The sequence below is a fragment of the Anthonomus grandis genome, chromosome 1, assembly GCF_022605725.1.
Source record: "Anthonomus grandis grandis chromosome 1, icAntGran1.3, whole genome shotgun sequence".
Lineage (NCBI taxonomy): Eukaryota > Metazoa > Arthropoda > Insecta > Coleoptera > Curculionidae > Anthonomus > Anthonomus grandis.
The window spans coordinates 27627265-27644831 of record NC_065546.1 but is presented as its reverse complement, the minus strand read 5'-3'; the positions used below and the strand labels follow the sequence as shown (position 1 = coordinate 27644831).

The 17567-nt window shown below is 32.3% G+C and overlaps 1 protein-coding gene across 3 annotated transcripts in view; it reads left to right on the top strand.

Moving 5' to 3' along the window:
• LOC126740629 (THO complex subunit 5 homolog) overlaps positions 1-17567 on the top strand; it is a 259584-nt gene that overhangs the window by 218250 nt on the left and 23767 nt on the right. For all 3 annotated transcript variants that reach the window (XM_050446744.1, XM_050446752.1, XM_050446736.1), the window contains exons 3-7: positions 11169-11264; positions 11319-11453; positions 11552-11778; positions 11832-11916; positions 11975-12104. In XM_050446744.1, the coding sequence (XP_050302701.1) occupies positions 11175-11264; positions 11319-11453; positions 11552-11778; positions 11832-11916; positions 11975-12104 (667 nt within the window). In that variant the 5' untranslated portion in view covers positions 11169-11174. The remainder of the gene's footprint in view (positions 1-11168; positions 11265-11318; positions 11454-11551; positions 11779-11831; positions 11917-11974; positions 12105-17567) is intronic.

Below are 17567 nucleotides of genomic sequence, written 5' to 3'. Positions count from 1 at the left end.
TCTAGTTTTTTAAAATACGTCGGCTTTTTGAAAAGACATACAGAGTAAGTATCTACAGATACCGTATTATCATTCTTAAAAAAATCTTAATTTTTTACCCGTAGCAACGGTGTTTTTTTACCCTTCAAATGTCGAAAATACCGAATTTGGTCTATTCTTTTATCAAACTAAAAAAATTCTAGTTTTTTAAAATACGTCGGCTTTTCGAAAAGACATACATAGTAAGTATCTACAGATACCGTATTATCATTCTTAAAAAAATTATAATTTTTTATCCGTAGCAACGGTGTTTTTTTACCCTTCAAATGTCGAATATACCGAATTTGGTCTATTTTTTTATCAAACTAAAAAAATTCTAGTTTTTTAAAATACGTCGGCTTTTCGAAAAGACATACAAAGTAAGTATCTACAGATACCGTGTTATCATTCTTAACAAAATCCTAATTTTTTACCCGTAGCAACGGTGTTTTTTCACCCTTCAAATGTCGAATATACCGAATTTAAACTCTTCTTTTATCATAGTAAAAAAATTAGTTTAGAAAAAGTAGTTTTTTAAAATTGGTTGACTTTCTCAAACGGTATATCCAGTAAGTTAGTAGAGATATTGAGTTGTCATCCCTAAAAAAATCCTCAAATTGCTACCATACCAACGGTGTTTTTTTTGCTTTTTAAACGACTTATATCGAGTTTAAAATAATTTTTTTCCGATAAAATTTTTCATAATTTTTTTAATTGTGCCGACATAACAAAATTAGTAAAGAGGAATTTTTTGCGTTGAGAAAATGCATCTAATGGAAGTTTTAATGCATCTAAAGTTTTGCATGTGTTAAATAAACTATCAATTTTCATAAGCGCCGCTTCGACATCGCGCGCGACTCGTGACCACCCGGCAACCGCCGTTGCTGGTATTCCGTTGCTAACATTACTCCGGTAAAGGAAGATCGTCTTCTTCTAAATCTAAGAATTCATTTATGTCATCTTCCGATGAACTACTGACTAAATCCGCGTCCTTTTCAAAGTCTGATAAGACAAAGTCTCGGTCTTTATCAGAATCATCACAATCTTCCGAAAAATTAGCAAACGATTCCAACGAACTAGTTAGCTCATTTTTTTCCATGGTAAATTTTGTGGCAAGTTGCATGATTTTTTGAGTTCTGCTATTCATACTAAAATGATGAAACCACGTATTAGAGGCGAGGCTTAGACCCGAGACTAATTTTTCATACTTTTCAGTACTAAATTTAATACAATTATTAAATATACAAAATAATTTTATTTCAAAAATACAAAATATACAGTGAAATTAGCAAAATAAATTAAAACAAGTTCTAGTTAGTAGTAGTAAGTTTTTAGATTTTGTTTCGTCATCACATGTTTGTAGTAATTATAATTATTAACTTTAATTTTCTCTTAATCAATACTTAGTGATACTTTAACTTTAATTTAATTCTTTACTTGTATTTAATATTTATGCATTCAAAAATACGCGTTTTGCTAATAACTTATTTAACTTTACATAATTTGCCTAACATCTTTTCCTTTTCCCACCTTTTGTATATTCCTGAACTATACACATCTTTCCTTATATTGAATACGAATGTGAAAAGAGTGGGAGAAAAGGAGAAGGTTGTGCTAAGCTGTGAATTGAGTAGCAGCAATTCTGGCATTGACCGAAAACCGATTTGATCGATAAGTGTCGACACTGTTTTACGCGCGTATTTTTCGGTACGTGACCTACCACACCCATCCCCAAAATATCCAGGGTAAGTTACTTTATTTACTAAGTTACTTTCTATTTACGTTTACGAATCAGCAGGTGAGAGGTTTAGATTACCGGTTAAATTCGAATATTGAGTCAGTGAAACCTATGACTTAAGGGTTTTACTTAATTCCCTCGGGATATACATATTTCGAAGGAGTTGACCCATTTTATTGGTCCTTCAAGCCTGGATAGGTTTTTTTTCTTTTCTTACAGAGTAAGACCGGAAATCTAACAGCCTTATCTGCTGATTTACTACATTTTTGAATGCATTTAAGGACTCTTTTACTATTTCTATTTTTTTACATTAGCCTGAGCTTATATTTTGTGGGATAATTTAATTATTAATTATTTACTACGTTTATCTATAGACAAATAAATACATATATTTACATACTCTACTACATTATTTAAAATATAATAATTGCAATGGTCTTTTAATCTTATTACTACTCTTGATCCTGTGTGCTATCACATATATATATATATAATATATTTTTTGTCGATACTTATTTTTACGTACTTATGTACCTGCATACTATTACAATACTATTAAATTTATTATAATTTTCTTTAAAAGATTTAAATACAAGCCAGATTCCAAGCACACTTGACCTTGGATTAATTTTTACGATTTGCAGCAAATTTGTGCGTTAAATTAAGCGGTATTTAGCCTGTTTACTTCAAATATTTTATCTTTTTATGAAATATCGAATACCACAAAAAAAAAGGTATTGGTCGCGTGTTTGAAATATACAGGGGACTTTTCAAAGGATTCACGGAGAGGTTGCATAGTTAATATAGTTTTTATTTTCAAGTCTTTATTTATTTATTACTGTTTTCTTGGAATTTATTATGCCACCTAACCCCGATAAAGTTTTAAAAGCAAAAGCTTTGCGGCAAACGGCCATAAGTCAGCTTTCTTTAATTATAGAAGCTGCCCAAGCAGCAAAAAAATGATGTGGCAGAGTTAAATTCCTTTAAAGTTAGATATAGATCTTTGCCCAAAATTAAAAAGGATTATGAAAAACACAACAATGCTCTTTTAGCCTTACATGCTTCTACTCCTGATCAATTATTACTCGAAGAAAAGGTTTCTCTTGATTTTATGAAAAGATGTCATGAAATAGACACCATTTTTTATGAACTGTTTGAATTGCCTTTGGAACAAAATGGTATTTTAGATACATCCCTTCATCCTATATTCACTGCGCACGATCACTACACTCATCATGATTACGATAATTTACCTAAATTGGCTATTCCTATGTTTGATGGCGACATTACTACTTTTCCTACTTTTCAACAAAGTTTCAATGTTATGGTTCACTCTAAAAAGCAATTAAGTAACATTTCCAAATTTAATTACCTGCTTGGCGCATTGAAGGGTCCTCCACGGGAGTTGATAGCAGATATTTTAATTACAAATGAAAATTATCTAATAGCCTATAATACTATTATCGAAAGATATAGTAATAGAAGATTACAAGCATTTACTCATTGGAAGTTAATCGAGGAATGTCCTCGAATGATATCTGATAACGCTGTGAGCTTAAGAATTATCTTAGACACTTTTGCTAAAAATCTTGCTGTTCTTAATAACTTAAAATTTGAAACAGGTCTTTGGGATTTTCCGATTACTTATTCTTTACTTTCCAAAATTCACCCTGCCACGCGCAAAGCATTTGAACAGCAACACGCATCAAATGATGTACCCAAATACGATGCTGTACGATTGTTTTTACAAAAACAATGTGTTGCTCTTGAAACCATAGAACTGGAAATGTCTCAAAACTCAAAGCCCTCTACATCTAAGCAACATTTCTCATTTACTAACCCTCGTATTTTGCATAATTCGAATAATAGACACAAACATAACTCTATTTTATTTTCGAATACCCAAAAACCTAATTTACTAAATACTTGTTTCTTATGCAAGGGTTCCCACGTGGTGTACAGATGTCCCACATTTCTCTCAAAAACTGTAAAAGAACGTTTTGATATAGTAAAAGCACAAAAGGCTTGTACTAATTGCCTTGCTACTTTTCATACTGCTAGATCTTGTTCTTCACAAAAACGATGCCGTATATGTTCCCTTGAACATCATACTTTACTTTGTTTTAAAACATGTGAACCTACAAATACTTCTGGAAATCAAGTTTCTTTGGATAATCCTCAAACATCAGATAATTCATTAACACCTAGATCTACCACTGCTTGTATGTTACTTAATGATCATGAGGTTTTATTATCTACTGTATTAATTAAAATCAAGGATGTCTTTAATAATTGGCATACTTGTAGGGCTGTCCTTGACGGAGGTGCTCAATCAAGCTTCATTTCCAGAAATTATGCGAATAAATTACTTTTACCTACCTCTAACATTTCTATGTCTTTGCATGGACTCGATGGTATGTACTCAACTGCCAAAAAAGGTGTGAATTGCAGTGTCTCTTCACTTTACGATAATAATCAATCCTTTAATTTTGAAGCTATTATTATTGATAAAATTTGCAATGATATGCCGTCAATCTCATTTTCAAAAGAACATTTTACTATTCCATCGGAACTAAACTTAGCTGATCCATATTTCTTTAAAAAATCATCTATAGATCTTTTGCTTGGAAACGATATTTTCCCGTACATTTTGCAAGATGGAAAAATAGAAAATGGGCCTAATCAACCAGTCTTATTAAATACCTGCTTTGGTTGGACTGTAACTGGTAAAACATCTTATACATCTACTGATAAAATCGTTCGTACCTTTTGTACTACTATTTCAAATTTGGACACTATAAACAAAACCTTACAAAAATTTTGGCAGATTGAGGAAGTACCGGAAGTCAGTGTTAAATCAAAAGACGATGAATATTGTGAAAAATATTTTTTAAATACCACTTATCGAACACCTTCGGGTAGATACGTGGTCTCTTACCGTTCAAAATTACTGCTCCAGATTTTGGAGATACATATACCGTTGCTCTCCGCAGATTTTTATCTTTAGAAAAAAGATTTGCTCAGAATCCTCAGTTTTTTATTCTACAATTGTACAGGAATACATAGATCATAATCACATGCAACTTGTACAAAAACCTTCTTTACTTAACATGCATAATTACTTTTATATCAGTCATCATGCTGTCTTTAAAAATGATTCAACTTCAACTCCAATACGCATTGTCTATGATGCAAGTAGTCACGCAAATCAAAAAATTTCATTAAATCAAGCACTACATACTGGTCCTAAGCTTCAGAAGGATCTTGTAAATATTTTATTAAATTTCAGATTACATAATTATGTTTTTACTTGCGACTTGAAACAAATGTTTAGAAATATTTTGATAACTCCTAAAGATCGTGATTTTTAAAGGGTACTATGGCGTTTTTCTCCCAATGACCCCATTTCCGATTACCAATTAAATACAGTTACATTTGGGGTTGTTTGTAGTCCATTTTTGGCTATTAGAACCTTAATAAAACTTGCTGATGATTACAATGATTTGCCGATAGCTTCAAATATTCTAAAAACGTCGACCTATGTTGACGACGTAACCGGAGGTTCAAACACACCCTACGAATTAATCTCTATAAAAAATCAACTTAACAATCTTTTACTTAGAGGAGGGTTTGAAGCACGAAAATGGGCTAGCAATTGTCCTGATTTGTTAAAAGAATTACCTTTAAATCATGTGGCTCACGATATTTCTTTTGATAAAGATGACACAACTATTTTAAAAATTTTGGGTTTAAAGTGGGATCCTAGACAGGATTGCTTTTACTATACATTTTCAGTTGAAAATAACCACTGTACCAAAAGAATTTTATTAAGTACTTGCGCCAGAATATTCGATGTTTGCGGTTTTCTAACCCCTATTACAATCTTTATAAAGCTACTCATTAAATCTCTATGGTTGTCGGGTATAGACTGGGATGAAAAACCACCAGTAGATATCACTAATAAATGGGAAAAATTTAAAGCAGATTTAACCCTTTTAAATACACTAAAAATTCCTCGTTTGATAAAAATAACAGAGTCAAATTCATATGAATTAATTGGCTTTTGTGATGCCTCAGAGAAGGCATATTGCGGAGTGGTTTACATACGAACTTTACACTCTGATAATATATATAGAACGTATTTAGTTTGTGGAAAATCAAAGGTTAGTCCTTTAAAAACTCTAAGTCTAGCAAGATTAGAGCTTTTGGGTGCTGTATTGCTAAGCAAACTCATGCATTTTATTTTACATACTTATTCACACAAGTTACAATTTTCTAACACATTTGCTTTTACTGATAGTTCTGTTGTATTGCATTGGATAAAAGGTTCACCACACCAATGGCAAACTTTTGTAAGCAATAGAGTTTCATACATTCAGGAAAAATTATCGCCTGAAGTTTGGCGCCATGTCCCATCAGAATTAAATCCAGCTGACTGCGGTAGCCGTGGTATGTTTCTGTCAGAGCTTGCTAATTTTTCATTGTGGTGGAATGGCCCTGATTTTTTATTTGATCATTGTAACACATGGAATTTTTCTAAAATAGTAATTCCCATAGATTTAAATTTAGAAAAAAGGAAAATTATACTTTCTTCTTTAGTACAAAAAAATGATGAACTTACCGATTTTGACTATTTATTTGATAAGTTTAATTCCTTACATAAAATAAAACGAATTATTGCTTACTTTTTGCGTGGTGTCAAATTATTTCGTAATATTAGAAATAAATCTTATCACCCTCAATTAAATCAATATTCTTGTTTCACTCTCAAGGAATTGAACAATACTTTGTTGTTTCTTACAAAATATGTACAAAATAAATACTTTTTTTCTGAGATTGCGCTAATAAAAAATAAACAGCCTCTTCCAAAATATTTACAAAAATTAAAGCCCTTTCTTGATGAGCAGGGTCTTTTACGAGTAGGTGGCAGGTTATGTAATTCTTACTCACTATGTTATGATAGTAAATTTCCTTTACTACTGCCTTCAAATGCTAAATTAACACGTTTGTTGATTTTTGATCTACACATTACATATTTACATTGTGGTATACAAACCACCCAGCACTTTCTATTTCAACATTTTTGGATCATTTCTGCCAAGAAAATTATACGTGAAGTTATTCGAAAATGTCATACATGTTGGAAAATAAATCCAAAACCATATACACCCCCTATGGGAAATCTTCCAAGTTTTAGAATTTCAGAAATTCCTAAGGCTTTTACAAATACAGGCTTAGACTTATGTGGACCTTTTGATATTACTATGGGTCGGCTAAGGGGTGCTAAAATTTACAAAGCTTATGTATGTCTCTTCATCTGTACAAATACTAAATGTTTGCATCTGGAGTTATTATCGGATCTTACCTCAGAAGCCCTTTTGGCAGGTCTCCATCGTTTTATTGCACGACGAGGAAAAGTCTTAAATCTGTATTCCGATTGCGGTACCAATTTTGTTGGTAGCGATAAATATCTGCGGCAAATATTTTCCAATTGTGCGAAAGCCGAAGCGATAGCGTGGCATTTCAACCCTCCAGCTGCTCCTCACATGGGCGGAATTTGGGAGGCAAATATTAAATCTGTAAAGTCGCATCTAATAAGAATTGTTGGTACTCAAAGATTAACGTACGAGGAATTTAACACTGTACTTGTACAAATAGAGGGAGTTCTTAATTCTAGACCACTTTGTCCAATAAGTTCTGATCCCTCTGACCTGGCAGTACTTACGCCTGGTCATTTTTTAACTATGCAACCTCTTAGTGCTTTACCTGACCCTGATTTTACGAATCATAATATAAATCGACTTTCACGCTGGCAACTCTTACAACGCATGCATCGCGATTTTTGGAATCGTTGGCACAGAGAATACCTGCACACTCTGCAACAAAGAGCCAAATGGTTAGATCCTATCGGCGAGGTTGAAATAGGCACCATGGTGGTGATAAAAAATGAGAATCTACATCCATTACAGTGGCTCCTGGGGCGGATCGTGGAGTTGTTACCTGGGCGCGATAATGTACCGCGGGTTGCTGTAGTGAAAACTACTAAGGGTAATTTTAAGAGACCATTGGTCAAATTGTGCCCTTTACCTTTACAATAATTTTTTTTTGCTCGAATGAAAACCCAGTGTTTTCATGGGCGTGGGGATGTTTCGTCATCACATGTTTGTAGTAATTATAATTATTAACTTTAATTTTCTCTTAATCAATACTTAGTGATACTTTAACTTTAATTTAATTCTTTACTTGTATTTAATATTTATGCATTCAAAAATACGCGTTTTGCTAATAACTTATTTAACTTTACATAATTTGCCTTACATCTTTTCCTTTTCCCACCTTTTGTATATTCCTGAACTATACACATCTTTCCTTATATTGAATACGAATGTGAAAAGAGTGGGAGAAAAGGAGAAGGTTGTGCTAAGCTGTGAATTGAGTAGCAGCAATTCTGGCATTGACCGAAAACCGATTTGATCGATAAGTGTCGACACTGTTTTACGCGCGTATTTTTCGGTACGTGACCTACCACACCCATCCCCAAAATATCCAGGGTAAGTTACTTTATTTACTAAGTTACTTTCTATTTACGTTTACGAATCAGCAGGTGAGAGGTTTAGATTACCGGTTAAATTCGAATATTGAGTCAGTGAAACCTATGACTTAAGGGTTTTACTTAATTCCCTCGGGATATACATATTTCGAAGGAGTTGACCCAGATTTGAAACACTTTTTAACATAAATAAACAAAACCTTTATCTATTTATCGTCAATATTTCTCGAAGAATAAAACAGTAATAAAACCACTAAATATTAAAAAAACATCGATTTTTATCTTACTGTTTAATTTAACATTCAAACGAGGCACACAAATTTAGGTTATGTTGTTTGCAATTTTTGTTAGTATCTGCCATATACGACTAACTTATTAAGGACACTAATTTTTTTTTGTTTTACTAGTCCTAAAAGGAACAGACGTATATGTGCGAATATGACAGTTTTTCTTAGCATTAGCTAGATCTGACAAGATTCACTAGGAACCGTGGAAACTTTGCAGTTATGACAAATTTCATAAGGAAATTTTAGCCATTAATTTGCAATATACGACTATTGTTTCTAGTGCAATAGGTATAGAATTATATATCAATCCTAAATATTGTATAAACCTAATTTTGATAAAATTGTCAGATACGACCTTCTTCCTTAGGACGGCAGCATTGTTGTGTTGAATGACCATTTTTGCCTCTTTCTCAGTCTATTTGGGGTCATTATCCTGTTGAAAAGATGAATGAGGTGGTATATATTCTTCCGTATAATGAAGCATATGGTGCTCAAACTGGGTTGGGTTGGCTATATATTTCCAGAACAAAAAGAGTTAGTAGTATGAGGATTTTATTTTCTATGAATTGTGGTTTGCAATAAGTAAGTGGATTTACCAGACACAATGACCCAACAGCCCTTTTTTGTAGAACAAAAGAGGATTGTTACGGGATCAAGTTCCCTTGCAGTTACTTTAATGTTATAGCAACCAGAAACCAGCTTCCTATTTAGACAACTCACATGAAAGTCAAACTGCAACCTGTAATCTATGTTCAAACCCAGATATTTAGAATCTTTAACAACCTTCAAAATTTTAGTCTCAGTGACAATATTTTTTAAAAGCATGTCTCTAACAACCTTGGCGTTTGATAAATTAAGAGCTAGTTAATTAGAATCACACCAATCATTGATCTTGTGAATGTCAAGAGCAATAATATTTTGCAGATAGAGAGGATTGTGCACGTCCAGTGATCACAGTGTTGTACAATTATCAGCAAAAGCTCCAATCTCTCCTGAAATATTAAGGTTTCGGAAATCATTGATGTAAGTCAGGAAGAGAGGTGGGCACAACATAGACCCCTGAGGAATCTCATAAATAATGATGTTGCTATTCGATGCTCTACTCTTAATAGAGACTGACTGTGTCCTGTCTGATAAATAAGACTTAATTCATACAAGCTTAGCACCTTGGAAGCCATACTTATTAAGCTTAAACAGCAGTATTCTATGACTGACACAATCGAACGCTTTTGATAATAATAATAATAACTTTATTTATGACCCAAAAACAGTTTACAAACTGGCACCAGGGCCTAAAACTTAACAAAAAAAAAGAAAAAAATACAACAAAATTGGGAACATAATTCTAAATAAATTTAGTACAATATTACTTGATTAATATAGAGATTATGGCTTACAGCCTTACATATTTAATATATTTATTTAGTTTACCTTAAGGTATTGTTTTAGTCTTTTACACATATTTTTGTAGCTTTTTAGATTCACAATAGTTTCTGGAATTTTATTGAAGAGACTTATTGCACTATGTAATGGAGAGTCCTGACATTTTTTTGTTCGCATCAATGCATTTCTCAACATGCTTTTATTTCTTAGCTGATACTTTTGACAGTCTTCAATTTGTAATAATTTTCCCTTTAAACTAGTCTTAATATTATTTAACTGTATACATTTTATAAATTTAATTTGTTCATAGGTTCCTGATTGATTAATGTTTAAAATACCAGTATTTTTATAAATTATATCACTTGGTGTGTAATAATCTAAAGAATAAACTAATTTAACTGCTTTATTTTGCACTCGTTGTATTTTATTTAATAAATAATTTGGAACATTTCCCCAACATACTATAAGGTACCTCAAATGTGGTTCAATAAAGCTGTTGTAGAGTAATTTTTTTGTTTTAATATTTAACATGTGAGAGCACCTTCTCAAAGCACCAAGCATAGGAGATATTTTGTCATTAATTTTTTGTATATGATTATTCCATGAAAGTTTATTATTTATATTTAAACCTAAATCTTTGTAGTCTGTCACTTCTTTAAGTTTATTGCCGCTTACATGTACACTAACATCACATTTTGTTTTATTTTTATTACTTACAATCATGTAGACAGTTTTAAATATATAAATCTTGTATCAAAAAATATGTAGTCCATAAACTAAATGTATAAGAGTCCTGCAGTAATTTAGGGTTTTATCCTTTGTTGCATGTAATTGCACTTAAAATGATGGTTTACCTTTTATGATATAACCCAAACTATGTGAATCTGGGACATAAAAACATTGAAATGAAAGTTGTTTGAGTCAGGTACTTCAGTTTACAAGTATAAACAGTGCCAGAATTTCATGATTTTATTTAAACTGTGATATTTTGCAAATCCACTTTCTGAGGCTTATTGTTTTTTTGATTGATGATTTCACAAATATTTTATGCTAGAATATGCAATATTTTACCAGTTCTGCCCAATAACCTTCACTAGGTATAGGGAAATATCTAGATAAAGGTTGTTTTTTTATAAAAGTATTGAGAACAGTAAATTCTAAGTAGTCTTAGGTCTCATAATAATAATTTCAGGTCAAAATGGTAAAAGATTCATCTGGAATCACCACTCAAGTTAAAAAGAAAAGAAAACCGAATGCAGAAACGGAGCTCCAAACTGAAATTTATCAGGTAATTAAGCATAAAAACTTGTCTATGTATCTACTGCTTTTCCTCTAATTTCAGAGAGTATGTGAGTTTGAAGAAAAAGAAGCTAAAAACAGGGACCTGCTTAAAGACTCTGAAGTATTTTATAAAAATATAGATGACATTTGTGATAATTTACAACAAATTCGCAACCTGAAACTCACCCAGAAAGAAGTAAGTAACGATTTTATTTTAGATACTTTCCAGATGAAATTGTCAATTCAGTGTTTATTTTCATACTTTATGGTGCTAAAAAGTCTTTTTCTCTGTAGAAAACTTCTGAAAAATCTGATAAACTATCAATGAACCTTACAAACATTGTCCTGAACGTATGCGTTATCAAAAAACTAAACCGAATTGATAAATTAAGCCTGGTATCAGAACGAGAGAGCCTGAACCAAGAAAAGCAAAAGTGCGACAGCATAAAACTGACATGCCAAAACCTGGTTTACGAATTGCACCATTTGGTCTCAAAAACGAACAAATGTCTATCTTTTCAGTAAGTTTTAAACCCTAAAAACCAACACTCCTTATCACTACTTAGCATTTTAGATCTGAAGATCAAAATATCGAACTGGTATCAGTGGAAGATTTCATGAAGAATGCCCCAGAAGAGGTCACCAACAAATTTAAAGATGTGTGTTATGATCTTTAATTATTTTAAAGTGATTTTATTAAAATTGTGTGGTTTTTAGCATGATCCGAATAACGCGGAACAAGATCACGCCTTAAGGTTGGCAAGACTTGAATGGGAGCTAACCCAGCGTAAAAATTTAGCTGAGGAGTGCAAGCTGCTGGAAGAGAAGAAGAAAAAAGTTGTTTCAGGTAAACATTTGGGAAATTATGGTACAATATAATTCCAGAAACATTCTGGGAATGATCTGTGTCAGTAGTTTGAACATTCACTAAATTTTTCTTTGAATGTCAAACACTTGGTGGGACTTGGCATCTTGATTGACAGAATTGCCTCTAATTCAATAAGTGTTTGAGTTACAAAAAACGTTCTTATACTAAATTATTGCTAAAGAAAATCTGTTTCTTTAGTGAAGGAATTAACAGAAAATAACTATGTTAGTATAGGCTGTGGATCAAATGATTTGAGGAATATCCTAGGGTTAGTTGTATTGTTTAAATATTAATATCACATTACATAGTAATCTCGTTCACATAAAGTTTATTTATTTAATTATAACTTCAGTAGATTCATAGATTACATCAACCACTTTATAAAAATTGATGTGTTCTTTGTGTGTCCAATTTTAAATTGTCCAGTCTTTGTCCAGCTGTTTAAATGCCTCAAAACGAAAAGTGTCAAACTTAATCCACATTTTATTTACATCACAAATAATTATTAATGAGCAAAAAAACTGTACAACAGGAAAGTGAAGAGGTGGCTATAGAGCACAATGAAAATATTTTAGCTACAGTCAATATCTCAGGTTGTGGTAATTCTTTGTTAGGACTAACCTCAAGAGATTAAGCACTTTTTTACTGAATATGTGGAATGAATATGTCTGAATATGCCTCGATAATGGTATGAGCTAAAATTAATAAGCTAGACCATTATTGCTAGGCCATCTTTACTATTTATTTTTTTATTTTTATTTTTATTTTTATTTATTTTTATTTATTTTCTTAAGGATACAAACAGGTAAACCCACTACAGTATCCACTTATAAATATAGAAACAATATAAACTTGCAGACACTAAAGTTAAATACCCTTAACAATTGCGAAACCGGAAAAGGACTATTAAATTTTAAATACTAACTTCTAAATACTAATTCTTACACAAAAAACACAAAGTCTGGGATACGAATTATAGTAGCTCTCTCTTCAATATACCTCTCAGGTTTTTTTGGGTTTCAAAAAAGAGATCTATGTTATTATAAAAATTTGATAATCTCATCATTCTGCACAGTGGAGATGACTGACAACTGTTAGTATTTCTGAAAGGTAAATTAAAAAGATCACTAAGTCTTAATTGCCGTGATGGAATATTAAATCTCAACCCCTGCATCAAACATGGACAATCCACTCTATTATTCAACAGTTTATGCAAAAATAAAAGGTCTGAAATTTTTTTTCTGTTGTCAAGAGTAAGTATACCAAAATGTTTTCTTATATCACCTAAGTCATTAGTAACAATATTTAAATTATCCCTATAATAAAGACACTTTAAAAATTTGTTCTGCACAGATTCCAATCTATTTTTATAAATTGAGTAAATCGGATTCCAAACAACACACCCAAAATTAAGCTTGCTATAAACAAATGCATAATACAAAAAAATATAGGATCTAGAGGATTTCAAAATTTTAGCCTGCCTATTAATAAACCCTAACATTTTATACGCACTTAACACTAAGGTATTAATATGTTTATCAAAAAGTAACTTCTCGTCAAAAATGATTCCCAAATCCTTCACCTCTTGGGTCCTTTTAAGATCAACATTATTTATATTATAATTAAATTGAATTTTTAATTTATTTTTAGTAAATGAAATAAACTGACATTTTTCAATATTTAAAAAAAGGCAATTGATCCGACAGTATTCAACAAGGCTTTCTATATCCTCCTGCAGGAGCTGGCAGTCTTCGTGTGATTTTATAGGTCTAAAGAATTTAAGATCATCTGCATAAAGCAAAAACTCCGAGTGTTTAAAACATTTAAATATATCATTTATAAATATTATGAAAAAAAGGGGGCCCAAATGAGATCCTTGTGGCACCCCCGACGTTACATTAACTATTTCGGAGTTTACGCCGTTTATGCAGACTGTGAACCTTCGATTCGAGAGGTAAGATTCAGCCCATTTTAAAAGAAAACCACCCACCCCTACCAGAGCTAGTTTTTTTAGCAAAATTGAAATGTTAATTTTATCGAAGGCCTTGCTGAAGTCCGTGTAGACGCTGTCAACCTGAATACGTTTGTCCATATTTTTCTTTAAAAATTCAAGATAGGTGAGAAGATTGCTGTCTATAGAACGGTTTGCAAAAAACCCATGTTGTTCAAAAATTAATTGTCTTTTCACTAACTTAAAAAAATATGTATATAAAAGTTTTTCAAATAATTTTGCAAATATACTGAGCTTACTTATTGGACGGTAGTTGGAGATGATATTTTTTTGCCCGTTCTTATATATAGGAATTACATTGGAAACCTTCCACGCATCCGGAAATTGACCTTGTAAAAGCGATTGATTATATAATTTATATAAAGGATATGAGAGTCCTCTAGAACAATTTTTGACAAATAACGAAGGTATGCCATCAGGGCCTGCACCCTTTTTAGGATGCAGATCATTAATTCCTGCTACAACCTCATCCAGTTGAAATTGAATTAAACCTAGATTATCATGTGTCATGTTACTGTTATGGTGATTATTTGATACACTTGGCGCTACAAAAACTGATTTAAAATACTCTGAGAATAAATCGCTAATTTCTTTTGAGGTGGAGGCTTCAGTATTATTATATTTCATAACTGAAGGTAAGCCAGAATTTCCCCTCTTAACAGATACAAGTTTCCAGAAAATTTTATTATTTGTTGATATTTCGTCCTCTAAAAAGGATATATAATTATTAAAATCACGTTTTATTAGCCCCTTAGATCGACTTCTTAAGAGTTTAAATATGTTTAGATCAGATGGGTTTTTATATATTTTCCATTTTTTGTGAAATTTATTTTTTTCCTTAATTACTTTAATAGTAGCTTTTGAAAAATAATAAGGGTAACCACTACTCTGATGGATAAGTGGGACCTTTTCTTTGATTATATCCCTTAAAATATTATAAAATTTACTTAGACTTATATCAGTATTAACACTAGTAAGAATAGTATCCCAATAAATTTTAGACATTTCATTATTGATTTCCTCAAAATTTGCCTTTTTATAATTAAAAAAACTATGTTTTGGGTTTCTTAAGGATTTAGGAATATCTAGGCAAAACAAAAATTCAAGAGCAGGATGATGGCTATCCTCTTTGACTGCTGGGGCCGAACATTTCATAATATGACTAATATAGTTTTTATTACAAAGAATTAAATCCAAAATTCTGTTATTATTATTTTTAATAGGATTATATTGCATTAGTCCACTAAATGATAATGTATCTATAAGTTCTGCATGCTCAGCACTTACGGTAATAGGTATCAAAAAATCCTCAGACTTATTTTTCTTTTCCCATGTAACCGAAGAACAGTTCATATCACCACACACCAGAATAGAACTATCACCCACATTATCACTTATCCAGGATAACTTTGAAGAAAAACAAGAATATGCCATACGATCACTTGGCGGAATATAAACGCTACAAAAATACACTGTATTGATTCCGACTTTTAAAGCCACCCATACATCCTCTGCATCACTGAAAAACCCTGGTACACTAACTGCATTAAGCACTTTTTTGGTTGCTATTAACACGCCACCCCCATCCTTCTTTTGTGAAATTGTTGTCTCCCGATCACGTCGAAAGACATTGTACTTATTTAAGTCAAACAGTTCTCCATCAGATATGTTTTTATTAAGCCAGGATTCACTTAAACAAACAATATCAAAGTTCATTCCATCCATAGCCAAAGAAAATTCATTAAGCTTGGTTCTTAAGCCCCTTGTATTTTGGCAATATACGTGAAGAGCCATTTTATTAACAAAAATATCTTAATAAATGAAACATTATAAATATATTACGCAGAGCCATCACCCAACTTCTCCAAAACAGATGAGTTTCCCACAAGAAAAATTCGTGATGTTTCATTTTTCCTCAAGAAGATATTGCCATTCTTGACTCAGACAAATTTAAACTGATGATCCTTAGCAAACTGCTTGACCTCCTTCAACAATATTTTCTTTTCGCTGATTAAGTTTTCATTGATAAATATTGGCTTTTGAGCACTGGCCAGCATTAAACCAGGTCCATTTTTCCCAGTAGAACGAATCTTGGCTTTCACAGCACCCATCACTTTCTCCTTAAAAATGCGGGATGAAAATCGAACTACTATAGGCTTTGGTAGATTTTGATTTCGACTCTGGACACGATGAATAAAATCAATTCTTTCTTCTTCAATATCGCACTGAATAGATTTACCTATATTATTTACAATTGTAATAAGATTTTCATTTTTTATTTCTGGTATCCCATGGATCTCAATATTATTGGATCTGGAAAACTGTTCAAGTGAGTTAATTTTTTGCGTGATTAACAGAGAATCAGCCTTTAATCTCTCGTTTTCCTCTCTCAAGATTTTAATGCATTTAATGCTTTCAGAAAGAGCTTTTAAAGTAGCCTCAAAATCTGAAATTTTGTCAGAACAAAATGTAACAGACTCCCGCAGCATCCTCAGTTCATTTTCCAAGCAAACAGCCGACAAGCCCTGTGACGCCGACGAAACAGCGTTTGGCGCACCGGTATTAGTACCATTACCGCGGCCACCGGCGTCGTTGCCGATAATAATCGACTGTCGTCTTGGCGCCGCCGACGCCAACATCGATGATCGCCGATCGCTAGACTCTTGGTCATCACGGTGCCCAGTACGACATGATGGGCAGTTCCATTTTACACCAGAGGTTGGTCGAAATAAATTTACCTGATCCTTTCTCACTTCGCAGCACTGCGCGTTAGCATGGTATACTTGTTTACAAACATCGCATGGAATTCCTGGTTGATTTCTGCTGACTTTAGAATCACAGGCTACACACTTATCCATCATTGCAACTGAAGAATACAAAATTTATAGCAGTTAGAATATACGAAATAATGCGGAGCTCACGAACAACATGTGCAACCACTGCTGTGCACAACGCGACTGAAGAACATTGGCTAAGACCGAATGAATCAATTCATATTCTTAGTTATAATGTTCTGGCTAAATCCTATAGAAACTTATCTGTGTATGGTGGTACCATTATCCTTGTCCAAGATAATATACATAGAAAATTTAATTTTAGGGAGATACTGTTGTTGACATCTATGAAGAGCTTTATTTTGAATGTTCTTTAATATATTATGATAATTTATTTATTACATGTACTTATCCTTCACCAAATTCGTCTAGTGATATTTTTTTACTTTCCTAGTTGTTGCCGCGTTGTCACCGAAGGTGCATGTCGGCGCTCGACAGTTTTATTGTAAATTCGAAAATAACATCGTTTCAACCAGTAAAAATTTACATTCTCAATTAGTTTTAGTATAGCGATACGTGTTGTTGCTGTAAATGAAAATGACAAAACAGTTCTAAAACCAAAAAAATGGTAATACAGATAATAAATCCGTTGAACTT